The following is a 25791-nucleotide window of genomic DNA, read 5'->3' as shown; positions in this document are numbered from 1 at the left end:
TGCCCCCTTTGAAATCAATATTTTCTGGATAACTATGCTGGGGATAGTAAAAAATTTCTTATAATTTGATCTAATTTTCTCAAAATGGCACTGTTAAGGAACTTCACTAATTCTGAAACAAAAAACAGATGAACTTGAATATTTCACATATCTGAGACTATAAATATTTCAAGCTTGTTTCTTGCATGAAACTTACTAATTTCCATGTAGGTAGGTCTGTGATAATGAAGCTTACTGCTATACTCTTTGTCAGGCAGTGGCTCTACGGTATATGTAGAGCTTTCACTCTCTGTAAATAATAATAATAATAAATACAAAAGTAGAGACCTCAGGGACACCGAGGAGCCAACTCTTCTAGGGCATTCCAGATAGCATTAAAGAAATGCTCATTTGTTCATCAAGGATTTATTTGAGCAGTAACCACATGCAAAGCACTGTTGAGGGGGTTGGGATGGAGCAAATGTTGTGACCAGCTGTATATTGCAAACATAGATGTACTACAGAGCAACTCTTAGTCATTACACTTGTTTATAATAGTCTTGGTACAAGCAGATAATTTGTTCTTAATATGTAGGAAGCAATTGAGAATAAAGGAAAAAATTCTTCAGATGCAATGGTTTTGTGTAGCATCTTGTCTATCATGTTTTGTAAATACTGGAGAAGCTTTGACCAATTTGACTTAGAGATGGAATGTAACTTTGCTTACAAAATTGCTATTAAACTCCTGCTTAAGGTGTTCTAATTTTCTGTGAGCACACTAAAAGCGAAAAATGTGAATAAAATGTAAAAAAAAAAAGTAGGAAACAAATTTCATCTATATAATACCACTGTTTGTTTGAACTTAAAACTTGAGTATTTCTGTCAATGCATTTGCAGCCTGTTTTTACCATGCCAATCAAATGAATGAGTTTTGGGAAATGAATTATATAGCTGATAACCTCTTGTATGCACACAGGTAAAAATATAGATCAGTAGATGCATTATTCTAATGTATTCAGTAGAGGAGCTAATAATATTTGATAAAGCAAATTCTTAAAATTCAAGACATCCCATTTGTCCTTTAATCTAATGTCTTATAATTAGAAATTATTAGTAAGGATAGTTTCATTCATATGAAATTCAAATTTAAAAAAAAATACTTAGGTATCTGTCATCATCTCTCTCTGTTAACATCAAAAGGAGATAGAGTACACCAAAGCAAACATTCCCAAAGAGATGAATTTAGCAAATAAAAACACAAGAATCAAAATGAGCTATTAGAGCTCTTGGTTTTAAAAAAACAGAAAGAAAAGAAAACACCAAAGGGAGGAAAGAAATAAAAGAGGAAAGGAAAGAAGGAAGGAAAGGAGAAAGGGAGGGGGAAAAGGAGAAAGGGAAGGAGGAAAGAAGAAAAAGATTTGTTCCACTATCAATCAGGGAGTAATGAGCCAAATATCCTCAAAGGGCATGATGGCTAAACATCAATGTAGCCACTCCTTTTAAAGCCTTGCTGATATTTAAGAGAGGCACCAACTGCCAAGAGAATGGCACAGCTATTAATCCACTTCAACGAGCTAACACCCAGTAGTCCTGCTAACCACATCTCTTTTCCCCCAAGCCTTATGAAATGCACCACCAAATCTTGTTGATATTACCTCCTACATAGTCTTTAAATTAATCCATTTCTTTCTTTTCCCCCACCTACACCTTAGAATATGCAGTCATCTCCTCTTTCCATCACAGCCCACTAACTGGTCCCTGGTTTCCACTCTTCCCTCCCTTTAATCTCTTTCCTGCCTGACGAACAGAGAAATCTTTTCAAGATGCAAAATTATAACCTGACGTCCTTGCTTAAAATTTAATAGGTTCCTTCATTCTTAGAATAAAGACCAACATTCTCAACGTTCTCAACATGGCCAACCAGGATGTGACCCCTGCATATTTCTCCATCTTCTTCTACCTTATTTTCTGTGCCTGCAGCTGCAGTCCTCTGTGACTTGCCAAGGTCCCTCTCCTACCACATGAGATTTCTTCATGTTGTTACTTTCGCCTGCAAAGCTTCTCTTCCAACTCTTCTCTTCCAACAATTGTTTATTAATTGCCAGTCATTTTTCTAGATCTCAATGCAGACATCACTTCCTCAGGGAAGTCTTTGTAATGCTCCCCCATATCCCTACCCCATACTAGCTGGGGTATTCTTGGCATTATGTACCCCATAGCATTTCACAGTTTAGAACTGCATACTTATTGTGTGGTAATTAGATGATTATTATGAATCTTTGTCACTAGACTGTAAGCTCAATGAAGAGAAAAACCATATATGGTTTTATCATCATTTTAATCATAATATCTAGCAAAGTTTTGGACACATAGTAAGCAAGCTTTATTTCTTGAATGAAGAATGAGTACGTCAATGGAGTCATTAACAAGTGGTTAAAACAACAAAAATCTGCTTATTTCCATTTACCAGAATCATTTTGATCAGAGTTTGAATGATGAAATTACTTCAAATCTCATAATGAACAAATTGAAAGATTTTATCTAAACTCTCTAGCATTTTTGGCATTTCATAGATATGACCACAATGAAAAGATTATTAGCATCCTCCTTGAATTATAATAGAAACTCAGAACGTTGTTGCTAAATTAGGCTTTAACAATTTTCTGGTATAGTTTCTCATTATGTATGAAAGAGTCTTAGGAGATCCTCAAAAGGTCATCCAGCCCGTTGGTGACAGAGCAGGGATGAAAATCAGCCATTTAAACTATCAGTTTAATGTGTTTTTTTCTATAACTATGCTGCAATTTCTGGATTTTATGGCTTTATTTTCATATTAAAAATTTGAAAGAACTTGTAAATACCCAAAAGAGAAATATCTCCAAATGGTTAATTTTGTCACACTGTCTAGATTTCTGCTTTAAAGTATTATAATAAATAGCAATATTTTTAGAAAAGTAAAAAAAAATGTATAAGAAATGAAGCAATTCATGCCTTATTTGTAATTTACATGGTATGTTTTAAAAGGGGATGAGAAGGGAATGGTACATGTTTCCCTGGTTTCTTAATATTCTGAAGCACAGAATTTTTCCAGTTAAATCTGGTTGTCTGTAATTCAGTTTATGAAAACTCAAAAGGAAGGTAGGTTTTGAGGAAGTGGTTGGGGAACTGACATAGTGGATGGAAAAGCAGTACCAGTATCCAGTCAGTTACAATTGGCCATGTGACCTTGGACTGCTCACTTCCCCTCTGTAGATTCTATTTTCCTTAACTGTACAATCAGAGGATTGCTCTAAATCATGGGCTTTGTCTGTTGATGGGCTTCCAAGATCCCCCTAAGTTCTTTATCATGTGTATTTCTGAGAAGAGAGTCCACAGCTTCTATGTGATTGGCAGAAGGGCTTGGGACATTAAACATGTTAATTACTTCTGTACTAATAGCTGAGGTCCCTCCTAATTTTTAAAATGTAATAAGGCTATCATTATAAATTCAGACATAAAGTAGAAATTTGTATATTTATTAGCATAAGTAATAAGCTCTTTTGAAGAGCATAATCTACACAAAGGAACACTACTATCATTAACCATACACTCAAGTGTTAGCTGGAGAACTACACTAGACGCCCAACCCAGGTTTTCCATAAGTAGCATCAATTGCCCAGATGATATAAATACATGTGATAAATCTCACTATGTCACAGGTTTTTAGTCCTGCCTTTTTATTATCAGTGTTTTAATGATCAATCAAGGCAGGCCTGCTACATAGAATTACGTGGAGTGGAAACAACCCAGAGCAGTCGGCCAGCAAATAAAGCTACTTTCTTATATTGTTTTCAAAGTATCTGTTTGAAAACCATTTTGATTATAACTTTCAGTTAACTGAATAGCCACAGTTGCTATGCAATGCATATAATTATTAGACATAGAAATAAAAGTCACTCTGCTTATTTACTTAATTTCTTCTTACCTTTCCTTCTTAATAAATATTTCTAATTATCCACCATGTGTCAGGCACTCTTCTAGACACTTGCAAACTATCAGTGAACAAAATAAATACATTCCACCCTCATGGAGCTTATATTTTAGGAGGGTACAAATAAAATAATAACATATATAAAAAGTAAGTAAGTTGGGGGCACGTGGGTGGCTCAGTCAGTTAAGCATCCACACTCTTGATTTAGGCTCAGGGCATGATCTCAGGGTCTTGAGATCGAGCCCCACATCGGGTCCATGCTCAGTGTGGAGTCTGCTTGAGATTCTCTCTCTCCTTTTCCCTCTGCCCCGCCCCCCACTTATGCTTGCACACATGCACGTTCTCTCTCTCTCTCAAACAAATAAATGAACTCTCTTTAAAAAGTACGTCATTTATGATTCTTAAAGGTAATACATGTAAAAAAGGAAAGCGTAAAGAGTAGGGAGACTGGGAACACCAAAGGTGAGGAGGGCGGTTCTAATCTCAAATAGGTCAGGGTAGGCCTCATTGAGAAGATATCATTTAACAAAGACCTGAGGAGATGAGGGAGTGAACCCAGTATATAACCTGGGGAAGAGCTTTCCAGACAGAGGGAAGCGCCAGGGCAAGGGAGTACTTGATTTGTTGAAGGAATAGCAAGGAGGCCATGGTGCCAAGGAAATAGCAAAAATCTCTGCTGTGTGGTCACAAAATCTATGAAATTTCATCTGCCAGCTGACACCTCATTTTTTATCACTTACCTGTTTTAAATGAAAGTCATGATATCTTTAGTATAATCCTACTAGAGTCTCATATTTGTCAAAAATGCAGTCAAAGTTCTTCCGAGAATTTTAAAATCACCCAAAACTACGGTCTCTGGTTCGTATGCAATTTGACTCTCAGTCTCCACACGCATATATTTGCAAATGAACTGCTATGTGATAAGCAACTAGGCCATCTAGTAAGAGATGATGTCATTATAAAGAAACCAAGCAAAAAATCTTCAGTTTGACAATTTGTCAGCTGGGCACAAAGCATTTGTTATATTCCAACAAAGAAAGATTTCAAGATTCATAGCTAACATGAAAGCACCCATTCTTTCTGAAATGTCACTGTTCTCTTGGTATTTATTACATTGTTCATTTCATTAACTTTCTTCCAGAAAATGAAACAATCACAATTACTGTACTATTTTCATAGCATTTATCTGGGTTATACCTCCAAAAAAGAATATACACATAAAAGTAGTTGTTTTTTTTTGAGAAGAGGGTCAGTCAACCCACCCCCAAGTAAGCATCTTAATCCTGCCTAGTGCCTTCCATGAAAATGCACTGTGATCCCAAGACTTTATAAATGTAACAAAATGTATGCAACCATACCTTGCCCAACTGATCCTTTTTGCCAAAGCCAGTGGCAGCTGCGATGCTCCCTGCTCCCTCCACTGTCTTCTGTGCTACTGCCGTCACCCCTGTCACCACCGCCTCACCAACATTGGTCACTTGCTCTTTGGTCTTCTCAGCCACTGGGATAAATCCAGAACAATAACAGATTAAGAGACAGTGGAACAACAGGGACTGAAAATAATTTCACTTCCACTAGCTGTCAACTTGTAAAGACCTGTACTTGCACATACTATAAATAACTGTAGTGTCAGAAGAAATAAAAGCCTCAGAGATATTTAAGTGAGTATGATTTCAACAAACATTAAATCTTTGCTAAGATATGTTGCTGTAATCATGCAGATATTAAAACACACTTCAAGTGTAATGATCACAAATAGAACCTTTGAGCAACTAAGGTTTGGTTAAGATTTTATTTAGGAAAGTTTAGAGAAGGCAATAATTACAGATGCAGCTATTGTGTATCAGGTATTTATTTCTTTACTTCATTTCCAATGTCAATTCTTTAATCTCACCCAGCATGTTCACTTTCACCACACCTTCTGAGTCACACAACACATAGGTGCTCGTGTTACCATCAGAAATGAATGTGATACAGATGACATGATATTATATATAGAAAACCTTAAAGACTCCACCAAAAAACTACTAGAAATGATAAAAAAATTCAATAAAGTTACAAGATACAAAATCAATCTACAGAAACATGTTGCATTTCTATACACCAATAATGAAGCAGCAGAGAGAGAAATTAAGAAAACAATCTCATTTACAATTGCACCAGAAACAATAAGATATGTAGGAATAAATGTAACTAAAGAGGTGAAAGATCTGTGCTCTGAAAACTATAAAACACTGATGAAGGAAACTGAAGACAACACAAAGAAATGGCAAGACATTCCATGCTTATGGCCTGGAAAAACATATATTGTTAAAATGTCTGTACCACCCAAAACAAGCTCCACATTTGATGTAATCCCTATCAAAATATCAACAGCAGTTTTCACAGAACTAGAGCAAACAATTCTAATTTGAAAGAGACTTCAAATAGCCAGAGCAACCTTGAAAAAGAAAAGGTAAAGCTAGAGGCATCACAGTTCTGGACTTCAAGCTATATTACAAAGCTGTAGTGATCAAAACAGTACTGGCACGAAAATAGACACATAGGTCAGTAGAACAGAACAGAAATAAATCCACAACTCTATGGTCAATTAATCTTTGACAAAGCAGGAAAGAATATCCAGGGTGAAAAAGACAGTCTCTTCAACAAATGCCGTTGGGAAAACTGGATAGCTACATGCAAAAGAACAAAACTAGACCACTTTCTTACACCATTCACAAAAATAAAGTAAAAATGGATTAAAGACTTTAATGTGAGACCTGAAACCATAAAAATCCTAGAAGAGAACACAGGCAATAATTTCTTTGACATTGGACCTAGCAACTTTTTTCTAGATTTGTCTCTTGAGGCAAGAAAAATAAAAGCAAAAATAAACTATTAGGACTAGATCAAAATAAAAAGCTTCTGCACAGCAAAGGAAACAATCAACAAAACTAAAAGGCAACCTACAGAATGGGAGAAGATATTTGCAAATGACCTATCCAATAAAGGGTTAGTATCCAAAATATATAAAGAATTTATAGACCTTAACACCCAAAAACCAAATAATACCATTGAAACATGGGCAGAAGACATGAACAGACATCTCACCAAAGAAGACATCCAAAGGGCAATAGACACATGAAAAGATGTTCATCATCACTTACCATCAGGGAAATGAGAATCAAAACTACAATGAGACATCGCCTCACCCTGTCAGACTGGCTAAAATCAACAACACAAGGAACAAGTGTTGGTGAGAATATGGAATAAAAGGAACACTCATGCACTGTTGCATGGGAATGCAAACTGGTACAGATACTGTGGAAAACAGTATGAAGGTTCCTCAGAAAGTTAAAAATAGAACTACCCTATGATCCAGCAATCACACTACTGAATATTTACCCTAAGAATACAAAAACAAATACCAAAAAAAAAAAAAAAAAAAGAATTCAAAGGGATACACGCACCCTGATGTTAATAGCAACATTATTTACAATAGCCAAGAAATGGAAGCAGCCCAAGTGACTGATGAATGGATAAAGAAGATGTAATTAATACATATACATATGTAATGGAATATTATTCAGTCACCAAAAAGAATGAAATCTTGGCATTTGCAACAACATGGATGGAGCTAGAGAGTGTAATGTTAAGTGAAATAAGTCAAAGACAAATATATGATTTCACTCATATATGGAATTTATTTTTTGGGTTTTTTTTTCATATGTGAAATTTAAGAAACAAAACAAACAAGCCAAGGGAAAGAAAAGAGAGAGAGAGAGACAAATGAAGAAACAGACTCTTAATTACAGAGAAATAAACTAATGGTTATCAGAGAGGAGGGGGGATGGAGGGATGGGTTCAATAGGTGATGGGGATGAAGGAGTGCACCTGTGGTGAACACCAGGTGACAGATGGAATTATTGAATCACTATATTGTACACCTGATACTAATATAACACTGTATGTTTACGAACTGGAATTAAAATTAAAACTTAAAAAGCCAAAAAAAATGAACAATAGAGTAAGGGATGGTTATGAAGAAACTTTGATCCTTTTATCAAACTTCAAGTGGTTGAAACACAATTCTTAATAAAAAGGTTGATTTTCACCAATTTTAATGGTAATAAAAGAGCTAGTCATTAAGTATGAAAATGAAGTTTGTTGAGCAAACTTATAATTTCTTTTCACAAAGCAAAATACAATATGGTGATTCAGTAGATTTTTAATAAGTTAAAATTTTAGAGAAGACAGTGTAAATAGTTTGGGATTAGATTTAGAAGCAGACTTAATCTCATATCAAAAATTCTCCAAGACTATATCTAATTGCTGAATTAATCTTTCTATATTACCTCCATGCAATTGCTAAATAAAGGAAACTCTAATAAAAAAAGTTTGTTTCAATTAAATGAAGAGTTCTATGAAAAAAACAAAAGATGAGAGCGTCTGCTCTTTTAATAATCTCAAGGTCAATAGAGAAATAAAACAACTGTTCTTCATCTACACCTTATGACATTTATACCCATAAAATCTACATCTTGCATCTCTTATGTCCAACTATACCTTCTTTCCTTTTTGCCTCACAAACTCTTTTTTTCTGTTTTCTCCAGATTTCAGGAATTTGGGTTTTTGAGTGATATTTTTCCTCAGGCCCTCTCCTAAGCAAAGAGAGACAATTTGGTGGGGGGGGGGAGGTAGGCTTTGCACTTACATACATCCTCTCTAGATAATCCCCAACCCGAGGAATTGGATGAGCTTCGCTGTCAGCTGTTAAATTGGCAACTGTTAAAAGCTAGTCACACGATTATTGTACAGATCACGTGTCACCCCTTGCAGAAGGCCAACGATTGAATAATGTGGACAAAGCAACTGGATTTTGATAGCAGGTCGTGGAAGTAAGGTGGTAAGGACAGGTGCTTATTCTTCAGTTCTGGGCAATGTGGGGAAGCAGAAGTGACCCTAGAGTCTAAAGTCAGGAAGAGTTGCCACCTTTGGGGATACAGCTGGTGCCTCCTAGCAAGTCATGGCTATTCCCAATGCAAAGTTCAATTTAAATGCCAGTGAGAAGTTCAGATCTCATGTTTTTAAACACTTCCAGAATGTTGATCCTTTAAAAATTGTGAATTATGGGCTCTAACTTGTCATTTTTTCTTTTCCAAGAACATGAATAGAAAATTTTACTTGAAAAATGAACATTTTCTTGTTACAATATCTCAAAGACAAGAATAAATTTTGATCTTTTTACAGATTCGTGATTTTTCTACCAGCCACGAAAGGTTATTTTTATAATATCTAGGCTTTCCTTATATATGTATACACATTAATATATTTTGATGCACATAAACTTCACAGTAAAATACACTTTGTCCTTCATCATAACTTCATCAGGTTACTCATCGTTAAGAGTAAATTAGTTACAGTACGAAATGACAGAGTGTACACGTAGTAATGATAGACACATTTTTAAAGATTCCTGTAGGACTTGTTCACCTAGCAAATTATCCAGTCACCTTGAGCCCCTATGCCCCCCTGTTAAGGCCTTTTACACTATTTCTCTGTTCATGGACATGCCAAACAAAAGGGTGACAAAACAAAAGGAAATAAGACACATTCAAATTGGTAACATTTTTAATCTAATAAATGATACTCATTTTTAAAGGAAAAGACCACAAAACTAGGATCGAAAGGGATACTTTCCTCCCAACTAATCACAGTATTATATAAGTATATGAGTATTATATGAGAACATAGCATTTTATGTTCTCCCCCAAATATGCCAGTCTTTCTCAATTTTATTCATACAGCTCTGTCTTGTCAGAAGCTTTGATCCTTCTCAGATATCTCCCTATCTGTTTACTCAGCAAATTCAAGCTGCTGTTAAAACCCATCTCAAATGTCATATTCCATATTAAAAATCTTTCCTCCCAACAAGTTCCTGTTTCTCCTCCTGTGACCTCATAAAATTTTAGATATATCTTTGCTATGGAACTTTTAACATTGTGCCAGAATTATTCATTTCCCAGTGAGTCTCTCCACCCCCACCAGCCTATTTGGAATTCATTAAAATCAGAAATCCTATTATTTTTCTTTATATTATTTCACAGAAGATTCTCAATAAATGATTTTGAATTCATTAAAAGGAATTTTGTGTATTCTGTAATTTATTCACTAACTTTAGCATTTAGATTTAATCTGGCTTTAAGTCAAAAAAAATTTAAGAAAATATTGCACCAACTTTTCAAATAGATACAGTAAATCTAACCTTTGATATTAAACACAACCATAAAATTAAGAAGATCTAGCTTTGAATTGTACAAATTCTATATCTGAGGAAAATAAGTTTATATTATAAAACATTTTGATAAATTATAACATGTTGAAATTAGTTGTGCTCATTATCATGTAACAAATTTCTGTTTATAAGAATCAAAACTCAGAAAATCTCCAATAATAGGAAATTCTTTAAACCATACTTTCATGAGGAAAAAAATTAAGTAAGCTTTAACAACATCTATTTTTTAAAGTGGCTTCAAAGACATGTCATTCAGTACATCCAGATTAAATACACTCTCATATTTTTCTATAACAATGCATTAAGTTGACAACTGCAACAATAATGAACTGAGATCAAATAGCGAGGGTGTAAGGCAGATTTTTAGATTTTATCCTGAGATTATCTAACTGGGAGAAATTCTTTTTCTTGGAATTTTTTAGGTAGAAAACTCCTGGCCTAACTAAGTTACTAAAGTCTGTATTTCTGAAAAATAAGTAATGGGATGAATCTTCAGGAAATTTTTCTTTTGACATCAGCTGATAACGTTATATACTGTATAATAGTTTCTCACTTTCCTGTTTTAAGACTAATTACAATGATAACATTTATTTAGCACCTATATTTATATAGCCAATATAAACATTTTAGACCAAGTATAATAATTAATTCTTCTCCTTAACCATGGAGGTAATTATCTTAAACTTATTTATCCTTATACTTGGAATTTAGAATTTTATATTAAATAATCCTACTCATTGCCTGATATGGGAGAAAGATGGTATTTACTGCAGATTTATCCCATTTCATTTCTCATAGTCAGGCTACTTATGATATTTTTGATACTTGGCTCTTGCCAGGATAGTTGATTGGTACAATGGCTGTAAATATTACCCACATCAAAATCATCATGGTCTTGCTTAGTGGCATTTTCCATAGTGTTCTCTGGAACACTGGCTTCACTCAAACCTAGTAACTATTGAAATAAGGTCAAACAAAGTTAAGAAGCCCTGGATTCAACTATATTATGAAAATTTCTTTACTATGGAATATCTCAGATTCTTCAATATGCTAAAAAAGACATGATATGCAAAGTTTCTCAATATTATTAAACCAGGGAAACATAAGGTGACAGGCTACTGTTCTTCAGAAAACAAAATGCTGCCTTATTGTACAAACTTCAGTAGTGCACATACATACACACACACACACACACACTCATATTTACTTTCTGTCATTGTGGAGAAGATGAAAACTCTGACTTTGTTAAGAGTTATCCCTGCAGCCCATCTCCATAGCCTTCATTCAATGATGATATTATTTATATTGTTTAATTTTTACCACAGACTCTAAATCTGGCCACAAGCTTATCTGCTTTTTAAACCACATGCATTCTTCAACTCTCAAATGGAACACCATTAATCTAGCGAGGCTCTTCAGATAGTACAGCCTCCAACTGTCTGCTACCCAGGTCTTATTAAAATCATGCTTAATAACATCATATTTACAGACGGTCCCTAGAAATCAACACAGTTCATTTATTTGCCTAGTTCCGGGCATCACATATTGACTGGATTGCAGCAGAGCAAATACAAGCAGCACACTTTAATTTAGCTTCTAGCAGAATAAGTTTCAGAGGGTTCTATTTTCATTCTGTGCTCTCATTTAATATCAAAAGTATATATAAAATAGTCATCTGAAATATTTTTCTCCACTAGCTGTAAAAATGTTGTTCAAGATAGACTCACTATAAAGTGATGATAAAAAAACACCTGTATAATACACACTACTTAATTTCATTATTCTAGGTATTTGTGTACATTAATTCTCTTTATCCTTTTACAGATGAGGAAACTAAATCACAAAAAGATTATGAATCCTACAGAAAATCACATAGCTCAGAAGTGGTAAGCAGAAATTTGAACCAAGGAAGTCTGGCTCCAGTGTTATGGTATCAACCACAAAACTGTATTAATACTCCCATTTGATTTTCTCCATTTCCAATTTTATAATTTATAATTTTATAATAGGAACATGGTATTTTTCTGAGACACTATTACGTTTACTGCTATCTGATCATATGAATTATGTTTCTGATTATATATCCTGTTTTACCCCATCTGTCAGGCTGCTTGGAATACATACAACATGAAACTGAATCACAGCAAGTCTGTGGGCTCTTAAGATTATTAAATTTTGGTTCTCCTTTCATTTTTCTATCTGTCCCTATCATACTCCTCCTCCTCCCCCCCTTATCGCAATTTTCATTTTTGATATTAATTTATTGCAATCTTCTTACAGACCTATTCAAATTCTTGGTAAAATTAAGCCAAATAGATATAAATACAATAAATACTTCACTGATCATTCCATGGGTGTTTCCTAAAATGTTTTCTGAATCATCAAGGAAATGTTATACTGAGTATAGTTTAATGTCAGAATGTTTTATTATACTTTACAGAAAATTTGACATTAATCCTTTGAAAACTGGCAATTCTTATATGTAATTTATGGTAGCAGTTTGCCAAAACATAATGTTTCAGAATATTTAAATGTGATACTACCACAAATTAAACATATCTGGTCAATTCAGAGGCACCATTCTTGATAGTGGAATATATTGTTTTATTTATCTATAATAAATATTTACTTATTTAAAAATACTTAATAAAGAATTAAAATTAAACAAAGCTGATGTTCCCTTAGAATATTTCTCTATGAACACAGTGGCTGTTTACAATTACATTCTGAATGAGTAATGCTTACTAGATATTTTCAATATCATTCTTGGATCCAGGCCCCATGGAGCTTACCTGTTGTCACACCATGAACCACTCCTTCCTTGGTTTTGGAGCCTATAAAAACAAATTCAAAACATAAACATAAGTCTCTCTGGCCTTATATTGCTGATTAGCTATCTTTAAATACAACTAATAAAAAAATCTCAATCTTTAGAAGCCCAGATAGAAAAATATAAATAGGGAGCAAAAAACCTGAAACAAGGAATTCCAGTAATCATACAACAAACAGAAGAAAGCAAAACTAACAGGAGGTTCTTTACAATTAAAATTTTAACCCACAATGATGACTTTTTTTTAAGTTTTTATTTTAATTCCCGTTAGTTAACATAGAGTATTAGTTTCAGGTGTGCAATATGGTAATTCAGCATTTCCATATATTGACACTGTTCATCAGGACAAGTGCCCTCCTTAATCCGCATCCTTTATTTCAACCATTCCGCTGAATCCTCCCCTCTGGTAACCATCAAATTGTTCTCTATAGTTAAGAGTCTATTCCTTGGTTTGTCTCTCTCTCTCTCTTTTTTTCCTTTTGCTCATTTATTTTGTTTCTTAATTTCCATGTACATGTAAAAAATCATATGATACTTGTCTTTCTCTGATTGACTTATTTTCCGCAGCATTGTATTTTCTAGCTCCATCCATGTCATTGCAAATGACAAGGTTTCTTTCTTTTTATGGCTGACTAATATTCCGTTAAAAATATATACCACGTATTTCTTATCCATTCATCTATCAGTGGATACTGGGGCTGCTTCCACATCTTGGATAATTTGGAAAATGCTGCTATAAACATTGGGGTGCATGTATCTCTTTGAATTAGTGTTTTTGTATTCTTTGGGTAAATACCCAGTAGTGCAATTGCTGGATCATAGGGTAGATCTATTTTTAGCTTTTTGAGGGACCTCCATTCCATTCTCCACAGTGGCTGCAACTTCCAATGACTTTTTTATCCCCTTATGTCTCCCTTCAATAACGGGTTTTGCCCAGAAATAAACCCACACTTAAGTAGTCAATTAACCTATACAATGGGGAATGAGGTCTCTTCAATAATCAACTTACAGAGGAAAAAAAAAAGTGAGATAACACTAGGGTTGGGTGGGAAGATGATCCTGGGTTCAGAACTACAGAAGCTATACTAAAGCATAGGACAGCAGAGAGATTAGTCAACCCATGAAACTCAAGTAGAAGGGAAGAGAAAGAAGAAATTAACATGCATTGAGCACCTACTATGTAAAAGGCACTTTAATCTTGCTTAGTTCATTCCATACAGGTGAATTATGCCCACTTTATATCTGAAGAAATTGCAATTCAAAGTTAAATGATTTGCCTAAAGCCACACAGGGAATAACTGGCTATAAGTACATTGATATTAAGGTCCATATGACCCTAAACCTATACCCTTTCCACTAAGCCAAGCAAACCTTTATGAGGAATATAGCTTTTATATAAATAGTTCATTAATATATATTAAAACTAAGTTTAACAATTTTATTCATGAGCTCTCTAATGTTGGATTTTTCAGTGTAAGTGAAACTTTTTTTTTTTTTTTTGAGAGAGAGAGAGAAAGCTGGGGGAAGGGGAGAGGGAAAGAGAGAATCTTAAGCAGGCTCCACGCCCAGTGCAGAGCCCAACAAGGGGCTCAATCTCAAGACCCTGAGATCATGACCTGAGCCAAAATCAAGAGTCACATGCTTGGGGGACCTGGATGGCTCAGTCAGTTAAGCGCCTGCCTTCAGCTCAGGTCATGATCCTGGAGTACCAGGATCGAGCCAGGGAATCTGTTTTTCCCTCTGCCCTTCACCTTACTTGTGCTTTCTCACTCTCTTTCTCTCGAATAAATAAAATCTTTATTTAAAAAAAGAAAAAAAAAAAAAAGAAGAAGAGTCAGCTGCTGAATCAACTGAGCCACCCAGGCATCTCTACATCAGTTTTTTAATTAAATTTTTTTTGGAGAAAATTACAGCGGATTGGAAATTCATTTGAAAACTACCCTGTAAGTCAAATAATCTATTTCTACCAGAGATAGGTGAATATAGGGAAATGAGGGCATAAAAACTGAGAAATTATTTTTTTGAAGATTTAATTTATTTATTGGACAGAGAGAGAGCACAAGTAGGGGGAGCAGCAGGGAGAGGGAGAGGGAGAAGCGGGCCCCCAGCTGAGCAGGGAGCCCAATGCAATGCGGGGCTCAATCCCAGGACCCTGGGAAGGCAGACCCAAGCAGAAGGCAGATGCTTAAGGACTGAATCACCTGAGTGTCCCAAAACTGAGAAATTATTGAAATCTATATTTGGAGATTAAACTAGGTACTAATCCTTAGTTTAAAAATGCACTGTTTTAAAAAGCCTTCATAAGCATGTTAGAAATAAACACTTTAAAACAAAGGAAAAAAAGCATAAGGGAATCTCAGGTTCCCCATCGGTAAGATGACTACATAGGATTAATTAAATAATCTGTAAGAACCAGGTCCTAAAACTGGAGAGTGCAGCAGAACCAGTCAGGTGGGAGTGCTGGTTGAAAATGCTGACTGTTGTGTCAGAGCCTCAAATAGTCGGGAAATATCAGGTACAGATATTTGCATTTTCTAATAACCCTCATTATCTAATTCTAATAATTCATGGATTGAATTTGTAAAACACTGATCTTAGCTTCAATTTCCAAATTTATTTAAAATTTAGAAGCACATATCCATGATTTCAATAATATGATCAATTAAACGACCTAAATGAATATACAAGACAAGGTTGAAAATGTTCACTAAATGTTTTTATGAAAACATATAAATAAGGCATTAAGTGAAATTTGGATGCATCATAAATTTACATTTTACTAAACAGTCAAGAAAAGTATGTTTAATAAAACCATTTAAATGTAGTTAAGAAGTTTCAATTTGAATATATTTAAGGACCTCTGATAAAAATAAAACATAAAATAAACTATAACATTGTAGTTAAGAATATGGGTTTTGCCCAGAAATAAACCCACACTTACATGGTCAATTAACCTACAATGAAGGAGGCATGAATATAAAGGGGAAGAGAGTCTCTTCAATAAGTGGTGATGAGAAAACTGCACAGCTACATGCGAAAGAGTGAAACTGAAACACTTTCTTAACACCACACACAAAAATTAACTCAAACTGGTTAAGACTTAAGTGTCAGACCTGAAACCATAAAACTGCTAAAAGAAAATATAGGCAGTAATCTCCTGGACATAGACCTTAGCAACATATTTACACACGTGTCTCCTGAAGTAAGAGAAACAAAAGCAAAAATAAACTATTGGGACTACACCAAAATAAAAGCTTTTTCACAGCAAAGGAAGCAATCAACAAAATTAAAGGCAACTTAGTGAATGGGAGAGAATATTTGCAAATAAGATATTTGATAAGGGGTTAATATCCAAAATATATAAAGAACTTATACAACTCAATACCAGAAACAACAAATAATCCAATTTAAAAATGGGTAGAGAACCTAGAATAGTTATTTTTCCGAAGAAGATACAGATACCTAGCAGACACATGAAAAGATACTCAACATTACTAACCATCACATAAGTGCAAATCAAAACCACGATGAAATACAACCTCACATCAGTGAGAATGGTATCAAAAAGAAAGAAATAAGTGTTGGTGAGGATGTAGAGAAAAAGGAACTCTCATGCACTGTTGCTGGTAATGTAAAATGGTATAACTACTTTGGAAAACAGCATGGAGCTTCTTCAGAAAATTAAAAATAGAAATACCATATCATCCAGTAATTCTACTGTTGAGAATTTACCTGAAGAAAATGAAAACACTTAATTCAAAAAGACATATGCATCCCTATGTTTATTGTAACATTATTTACAATAGCCCACATATGAAAGCAATATAAATGTTCAATGATAGATGACTGAATAAATAAGATGTGGTGTGTGTGTGTGTGTGTGTATGCATGTATACACACACACACCATGGAATATTACTCAGACATAAAAAAGAATGAGATCTTGTCATTTGTATCAACATGGATGGACAATAGAGGGTATTATGTTAAGTGAAATAAGTCAGATGAAAAAGGACAAGTACCATATGATTTCACTTATATGTGGAATCTAAAAATCAAAGCAAAACAAAACAAGAAAGCAAAAATACCCAGAAACATAAAAAGAGAGAACTGGTGGTTACCAGAGGGGAGGTGGGTGAGGGATGAGTGAAATAGGTGAAGGGGATTAAGAAGCACAACCTTCCAATTATAAAATAAATAAGTCATAGAGGTGAAAAGCACAGCATAGGAAATATACTCAATAATATTGTAGTAACATTTTTTTAAAGATTTTATTTATTTATTTGGGAGCGTGAGAGAGATTACACAAGTGGGGGGAGGGGCAGAAGGAGAAAGAGAAGCAGGCTCTTCACTGAGCAGGGAGCCCAATATGGGGCTTGGTCCCAGGACCCTGGGATCATGACCTGAGCTGAAGGCAGACCCTTAACTAACTGAGCTACCCAGGCACCCTTGTAATAACATTATATGGTAACAGATGGTTACTTTACTTACAGTGGTGGGCACTGAGCAATGTACAGAATTGTCAAATCATTATTACAACTGAGGCTAATGTAATATTGTACGTTAAATATATTTCAATAAAAATTAAATGAAAATAAACTTTTAAAATGTAGGCTCTACATTTAGATTTCCTGGATTTAAATCTTTACTTCACCACATAATAATCAAATATACATCATTCAGTTAACATGAAAAATCAAAGGAAGTACACATAAAGATTTCAAAAGTGTTTAGTACATACCAAATAGTAAGAGATAATTATTCTTCACACATATTTGTAAAGGGATTTGCAGTTTAAAATAGAACAAATCATTAATCATAAATTCATAGAAATGAAATCATGCAGTAATTAAATTATGAAATATATTTCATGGATATATTTCAGGATAACAGTTTACATATGTAATATGATGTGTCAATGTGTTCGTGTATATATGCATACTTTGCAGTCAATGGTCACTTTGCATAGTACTATGGGATTGCAAAGTGACCAAGCACAAGCTGAGTTGTCTGTAGAAAGTGGTCTTAAATATCAATGAAGAAAACAACAATTAATTGATAGTAAAAATTACAATTGTCCTATGACCTTTACATTTTTTTGTCAAAACATTAAAAATTCTCTTACTCATTTATAAATTTGTAGGGAAATGAAAAACAAGCAAAATTAATTTTTCTTTGTATATTGTAATTTAAGACATTGAGAATTAAAGTGTTTTCTTTGTGAAAAACTTAACAAGATTAATTTAAACAGTGCTGTATTCTTCTCATTGTATAACTTCATATATGGCATGAGCATCTTTCCTAAGTCTTAGAGAATTGTCATACTCTTTTGTAAGTTTGAATCAGTTTCCAAAATGTTACCCTTTGCACTTTTAACATCATGCTAGATCTCTGATAGCTCCTTTAATGTGAGTTACTTTTGCAGCAGCACTTCCTCTGAAACATCTTCAACTTGTTCATCGCAACCTTTTTCGTTTACTTATTTCAACTTGAATAAGTTCCTCTGGCTACTATCCAGAGTCTTCTGAGCAGTAACAGTGTTACTATTCCCAAAGTCAACTATTTGCTGTAAATAAAACATTCTTTGATTCAAATTTTACTTCAGGCATTTTCACTTCATTTCTTTGCTGCACTTTCATTTTTTTGGCCAATTTCCTTTTTCAATTATGCATTTTTGTAAACTATCACACGGCTTTATCACTGGGAGACAAGGAAGCAACACAACTATGGGCTTTGCCGTCTGTGTGAGCTGAATAGCAGATGTGCAATGACCAATCACTGGCACACTTTGAAAAAAGTGATATAATTTGATCATGGATTATAATAAGTTTCTGTTATTTATGTAGCAATTTGTGGGCTGAAAAGCTAGAAGCAGAAGTTGTACTTTATGTAAATCACAGTTTATGTACTGTAGTAACAATTTGAACTGTGTTGTGAGGGACTGGCATTATTCAACTAACTGTCATAACTGGAATTCTTCTATACTGGAACTTTGCAAGGTGAGAACAGCTTGCATTTAAGGGAATATTACTTATCACTACTCATCTACCACTCCTTGTACCCCATATTTTTAAAAATGACTATTTGAAAGAAATGTTTGCCAGTTGGTCTGGGGATCTATCTTCTCTGCCTGAGTAATACCTGAGAATTGGACATTGGGCTAAATCATAGAATTTATCCTGATTCAAATATAAATGTGGGTTTTAATGAAGTTGCTTCATATCAAACCAACCACCTGTATTTGCTGTCAGTTGTTCATTAGTATCTATAATTAGTAATTAATATTGAATTGCTGAGTAAACTGTAATTGAAAACATATAGCTACAAAGTAGGTACCAAGTAGCTATGTGATCAGTAAACTGAGGAGAGACCGGAGCTGATAGCTTCCATGACCTGAAGTGGCCACAACTATCCCATCTTATCTCTCATGACTTCACAAGGCACAGTGGAGAAGGTCTAAAGTAATGCCTAGGAATTGCAAGAACTCATAGTCAGACTATACTAGTCATAGTCAACTACACTGCTGTTGTGCATGATACGTTGACTTTGTCAGCTCGATGGCCAGGTGAACCATATTGTGATTTGAGAGCTGATATTAACGCATACTCTGGACCATTGCTGCTTACTGGGCAAAGTAGCTTTGAGAGAGTTTTGAAGATAATTTTCTCACCTTTACTGTTACAATACTTGGCATTATATAAAGAAAACTAAATTTTTTTGCTTTTCAATTGGACTCTATAATTTCTAAGCCATTTGATTGAGATAATTGTTATTCATTAAATTGAAGTATATTGATTGAAAATTTATATACAAACATCACAAACAAAAAAAATCGTAAAATAACACTGATTCTTATGGTAGTTCTTCAATTAGTTAAAGGATAGTTGCCCAAAATATATTATAAAGGAATGAGATTACTTTTTTTATTAGGCTTAAGAAAACAGTGTGCTAAACATCTTCAGTCATATTGAAGTTAGAGTCACTAGAGTAACTAGAGTGAGTCACTAGAGTTACTTCCAATCTTTCACTCCAGTTATTTGTGAGTTTTGTAATGACAAATGAAAAGATAAAAAGAAAATATATTGATAAAGTAATTATTCTGTTGGACAGCTTATCTGATAATAATAACCATGGCTCCTATATATAAAAGTATGCTTTACAAAAATTCTCAACAAAATATTAACAAATCAAATCCAACAACATATAAAAAGAATTATACTTCACAACCAAGTGGAAATCATGCCAGGTATGCAAGGTTGGTTCATTATGCAAAAATTAATTAAAGTAATCCATCACATTGACAGGATAAAAAAGACAAATGACATGATCATATCAATAGATACAGAAAAAGCATTTGACAAAATGCAACATCTATTTCTGATAAAAAAAAAAAAAAAACCTTCTGGTAAACTAGAAATAGAGGGGAACTTCCTCAACTTGATAAAGAATATTTACAAAAAACCTATAGATAACATCATATTTCATAGCAAGAAACTAGAGCTTTCCTACTAAGATCAGGAACAAGACAAGCATCATACTGGAAATCCTAGCCAATGCAATAAGATAATAAAAGGAAATAAGAGGTATACAGATTGGGAAAGAAGAAATAAAACAATCTTCATTCACAGATGATTGTTTATGTAGAAAATCGTAAAGGATCAACAAGGACCAAAAAAACCCTAATTTTTGTAAGATTCTTGGATACAATGGTAATGAACACAAGTCAATCACTTTCACATATATGAGCAATGAACAAATGGAATCTAAAATAAAAGAAATAAAACAATCTTCATTCACAGATGATTGTTTATGTAGAAAATTGTAAAGGATCAACAAGGACCAAAAAAACCCTAATTTTTGTAAGATTCTTGGATACAATGTTAATGAACACAAGTCAATCACTTTCACATATATGAGCAATGAACAAATGGAATCTAAAATTTAAAACACAATTTATACTTAGGTGTACATTTAACAGAATATAAACAAGATCTATATGAGGAAAACTACAAAGCTCTGACGAACAAAAGCAGAAAACAAATAAAAGGAGGTAAATTCTGTGTTCATCTTGACAGATGTCAGTTCTTAACTTGATCTATAGTTCAATTCAAACTTAATCAAAATCTCAACAGGTTATTGTAGAAATTAACAGATTCTAAAGTCTTGTGGAGAGGCAAAAGGCCCTTAATAGCCAAGATGATACTGAAGTATAAAATCATAGGTCAGATTACTTGCTTTTCAGACTTTATATCAAGCTATAGTAATCAAGACAGTGTGATAAGTGCAAGAGAACAGACAAATAAATCAATGGAACAGAATAAAGAGCCTAGAAATAAAAACATGTAAATATAGCCAACTGATTTTTGACAAAGGAGCAAAAGCAATACAATAAAGCAAAGACAGTCTTTTTGACAAATGGTGCTGGAACAACTGGACATCCACATTCAAGAAGAAAGAAGAAACAAGGAGAAGGAGAAGAAGAATAGACAACAACCCTTCACAAAAAATTAACACAATAGGGATCATAGACCTAGTGTAAAATACAAAACTATAAAGCTCCTAGAATAACATAGGAGAAAACCTACATGACCTTGGGTATGGCAATGACTTTCATATATATAACAATAAAAGCACAAGCCATGAAATAAAGAATCAATAAGCTGGACTTCATTAAAATTAAAAAATTTCTGCTCTGTGAAAAGAAGTGTTGAGAGTGAGAAAAGCTACAGACTGAGAGAAAATATTTGCAGAAGATACATCTGAAAAGGAACTACTATCCCAAATATACAGGGGACTCTTAAAACTCAACAATAAGAAAACAACCAGATTAAAGGACAGGCCAAATACCTTAACAGATACCTCACCAAAGAAAATATATAGATACAAATAAGCTTATGAAAAGATGCTCCACATCATATGTCATCTGAGAAATGTAAATTAGAACTATCAGATAACACATGTGTTAGAATGATCAAAATCTAAAATATTGACACACCAAATGCTGACAAGTTTGTGAAGCAACAAGAACTGGTACTCATTATTAGTGGGATGCAAACTGGTCCAGCCACTTTGGAAGATAGTTTGTCAGTTCCTTATAAAACTAAACATATCCTTACCATGTGATCCAGCAATAGTGGTCCTTGGTATTTACCCAAAGGAGTTGAAAGCTTATGTCCATTCAAAAGCCTGCACATGGATGTTTATAGCAGTTTTATTCACAATTGCCAAAACTTGGAAGAAACCAAGATGTCCCTCAGTAGGTGAATAGATAACTGTGGTACATCCAGACACTGGAATTAATATTTAGCATTAAAAAGAAATGAGCTATCAAGTCATGAAAAGACATGGAAGAACCTTAAATGCGTATTACTAAGAGAAAGAAGTCAATCTTAAAGGTCTACATGCTGTATGATTCCAGGTATATGACGTTCTGGAAATGGCAAAAATATAGAGACAGCAAAAAAAGATCAGTGGTTGCCAGGCGTTGGTGGAGGGAAATGAGTAAGTGATGAACAATTTGAGGACACCAAAAATATCTATATGGCACTATAATGATGGCTACACTTCATTGTACATTTGTCCAAATGCAGAGAATGTATAACACGAAGAGTGAACCTTAAAGTAAGCTATGGGTTTTGGGTGATTATGATGTGTCAATGGAGGTTCATTAATTTTAATAAATGTACCAATCTGGTGGGGGATGTAGGTCATGCGGGAGGCCATGCATGTGTGGAGGCAAGTGGTACATGAGAAACCTTTGTTAATTGCCTCTCAATTTTGCTGTGAACCTAATTGCTACAAAAAATAAAGTTTTTTTTTAAAGTGTGCTTTATTACTCATGTCTTTTGTTTTATTATGACATTCTCACAAAAACTCTGCAAGGTAGTTGCATTTATCTAACTCATATTTTTACAAAAGATGGAAGTAAAGCTCATAGATGTTAAGGAAATGTTATAGTATTCTAAAAGCAATAAATGATGTAGACTGGGCTAGAATTTAGGTTTGTGTGACATCAAGATTGTGTTCTCTCTACTTTTCCAGGAGTCACCAAACTGCAGCCCTATGGGCCAAATCAACTCACCACCTGTTTCAGTAAGTAAGGTTTTATTGGATCACAGCTAATTATTGTCTATGGCTGCTTTCACACCACAACCACAGAATTAATTAATTGACACACAGAGATCTTATGGCCTAAAATATTTAGTCTATCACTTTACAGAAAAAGTTTATCAACTCCTAATCTATACACTCTGTCTTTTCAAGGTCAATTTTCATCTTAAATCCTGTGTTTGAGTTCGAATTTTAACTATCCTTCAGAACACAACCAATAAATAATTTATAGAATGCACTATATGTTAAACACCATGATATGTATTGAAGAGGATTTAAAAATACACGTGACATGTAAACAAATTATAATTTTATATAACAAATAACAATTAATCTAAAAAAAATCATTATAATTGTCCAAACGCATAGTTGACAATGAAAAGAAGTTTTCCAGATGATAAAACCCATTTATTACCTAGAAAACAGCAATGTATTACATTAATTTTCAATAGTATCTGGACTCACTACCAACTAATGGAGTAAATATTAGCATCCTAAAAAAAATCTTTAAAGTTACTAAATTATAATGGAAATCAAAGAATAGATGCAAGCACACACTTGCATGACTTAGAAAACTGAGGACAAGTATAAAGATATCGATTATTGCACAACACTGATTCAGAATTCCAAATTCCATCTAAAAAGATATAATTCACACTTCACAAAAACACTTGAAATTAACTCGTCATTTTTTCCTCTGGGAATATTCTTTAATTCAGTGATTTCTCTGAAAATAGGTCTTAAGAGAAAGAATAATTTAACTGAAGATTTGTAGCAAACTCAGCCAATATAGAGTCTATGAGTAATGAGAAAAAAATCATATGGGAGGCATTCATAAAAATCATTTCAAGTCTAACTCTTTTTCAGTGCATCCATGTTGGAGAGACAACGTAGCTGTCACCCACAGACACAGGCACAGCGCCTCATGCCACCCAACAGGTTCATCCTCCACCTTCCTGCACGTCCTGTGCTCCCGCTGCTCCAGAGAATGTGCAAGAGCTCAGAGCAGCAGCAGAGAAAGAGGAGAGGCAGAATGGGCAGAAGGTGGGTGTGTGCACGTGTCCCTGTGGATGAGTGTTTGTCTATGTATGTGTCTATTCCTTCCCCAAAGAATTTGAGGGGATTTGTAAAATAACACCTCACCTAACAAAGTTCAAGATAAGAAAAAAGAGAGTCAGGATCTCCATGAATAGTACAAAGTGGTGATTTAGGAACAAGTAGACAAGATAAGCATCATTCTCATTATTCAGTATGTGTGTCATGTGATAAATGTATTATATATATAAATATCTCTGAGATATTAGCAACAGCCTTCAAGCACTTTTTTGGGCAATTAGTCTTCAATTTACCAAGTGGTCACAAGGAGGAACTCTACCAAAGACTTTTCTGTCCTTTCCTTTTTAGGGCCACAGGACTTTTTTACATATCCCAGGGCCATATTGAAGTTTTATTTTAAAATATGAATACGCTAAAATGTGCTAGTATTTTTCACGATGAAAAAAATCAAAGGCCCATGAATGACTTTGATTCTTAAAGATATTCTTATTTTTTGAGACTGAGTTTTAAAAATTTTTGATGAATTATAGTCCCTTATGCACAGAAGCATTCATTTAAAAAGTCCTAAGTATTACTGAAAAATCAAATATTCTGAAAAAACAAAAGGTTATCCTCACTTTTTACTATTAGCTCAAATACACACATTTACCTACCCACACAGTCCTCTGACTCAGTTTATCCTTTTGACAAGTGATGATACAAAAATGAATCAAGCAGGAGATACCAGCATTTAGAGCATCAATCATCCTAACCCATCAGTCATAAATAAATATCAAGATGCCATGTGGGGCTTACCTACCTACATAGAGAACACCCTCTTTTGTCTTTCCTGCTGCTTCTGCCACACCCTGTTTGGTTTTTTCAGCAGCAGCCACGACTCCCTCCTTGGCCTTTGAAAGTCCTTTCATGAATACATCCATGGCTAATGAATTCCTTTACACCACACTACAGAACACAAAATATAATTTCAATGAGAACTTTTGGGTAGAATAAAATAAAATTAGAACCATCCAAGATAAAAAACCACTGAAAGATCAGTACAACTCCCAAAAGTGCAAGGCTCTTTTATTTACACTCTTATTTCAACCACTGGACCCCCCAAAAAAAAAAAAAAAAAAAGGCTTTTTTTTTTTTTAATCCAGCTTTTGCATTAAAAATTTAGGATCCCTCATCCATCTTGGCTAGTAAAAGTCTAGCTGCCTAAACATGGATCAGGATGAATCATCTGGGCTGTTCTTACTGTATTTTCGAAGTGTAGTTACATGAAAAGATGGACCCCTCTTTCAACTTCGCAGAGTCCAAACAGTGACAAGGTAAGTTAGAAGTACGTTTAAAAGACATCACAGGAAAAGAAAGGGAGCTGAAGGCATGGGGTCGGGGACAGTCTTAAACTGAATCCCAGAAGAGGACAAGATAACAAGATCACCCAGAGGGGAAGGAAGAGAACTACTCACTCTGGGTGTGGCTCCACGTCAGGCCCACAGTGAGCCCACACACACCCGCTAAAAAAAAAAAAAAAAAAAAAAAAAAAAAAAAAAAAAAAAAAAAAAAAAAAAAAAAAAAAAAAAAAAA

At 34.2% G+C, this 25791-nt stretch overlaps 1 protein-coding gene across 6 annotated transcripts in view; it reads right to left on the bottom strand.

The window, feature by feature from the left end:
• Window positions 1–25791, bottom strand: part of SNCA (synuclein alpha) — a 148364-nt gene that overhangs the window by 120612 nt on the left and 1961 nt on the right. For 5 of the 6 annotated variants that reach the window (XM_019798029.2, XM_002917707.4, XM_002917706.4 and 2 more), the window contains exons 2-4: window positions 25019–25164; window positions 13016–13057; window positions 5308–5450 (exon numbers count right to left, since the gene is read on the bottom strand). In XM_019798029.2, the coding sequence (XP_019653588.1) occupies window positions 5308–5450; window positions 13016–13057; window positions 25019–25139 (306 nt within the window). In that variant the 5' untranslated portion in view covers window positions 25140–25164. Of the gene's footprint in view, window positions 1–5307; window positions 5451–13015; window positions 13058–25018; window positions 25165–25673; window positions 25695–25791 lie in introns of those variants that run through there. The other variant, XM_019798027.2, reaches the window with a different exon arrangement.

Source organism: Ailuropoda melanoleuca, chromosome 11 (assembly GCF_002007445.2).
Source record: "Ailuropoda melanoleuca isolate Jingjing chromosome 11, ASM200744v2, whole genome shotgun sequence".
Classification (NCBI taxonomy): Eukaryota; Metazoa; Chordata; class Mammalia; order Carnivora; family Ursidae; genus Ailuropoda; species Ailuropoda melanoleuca.
Note: the sequence above shows the minus strand (reverse complement) of the source record. Positions and strands in the feature narration are given on the sequence as shown.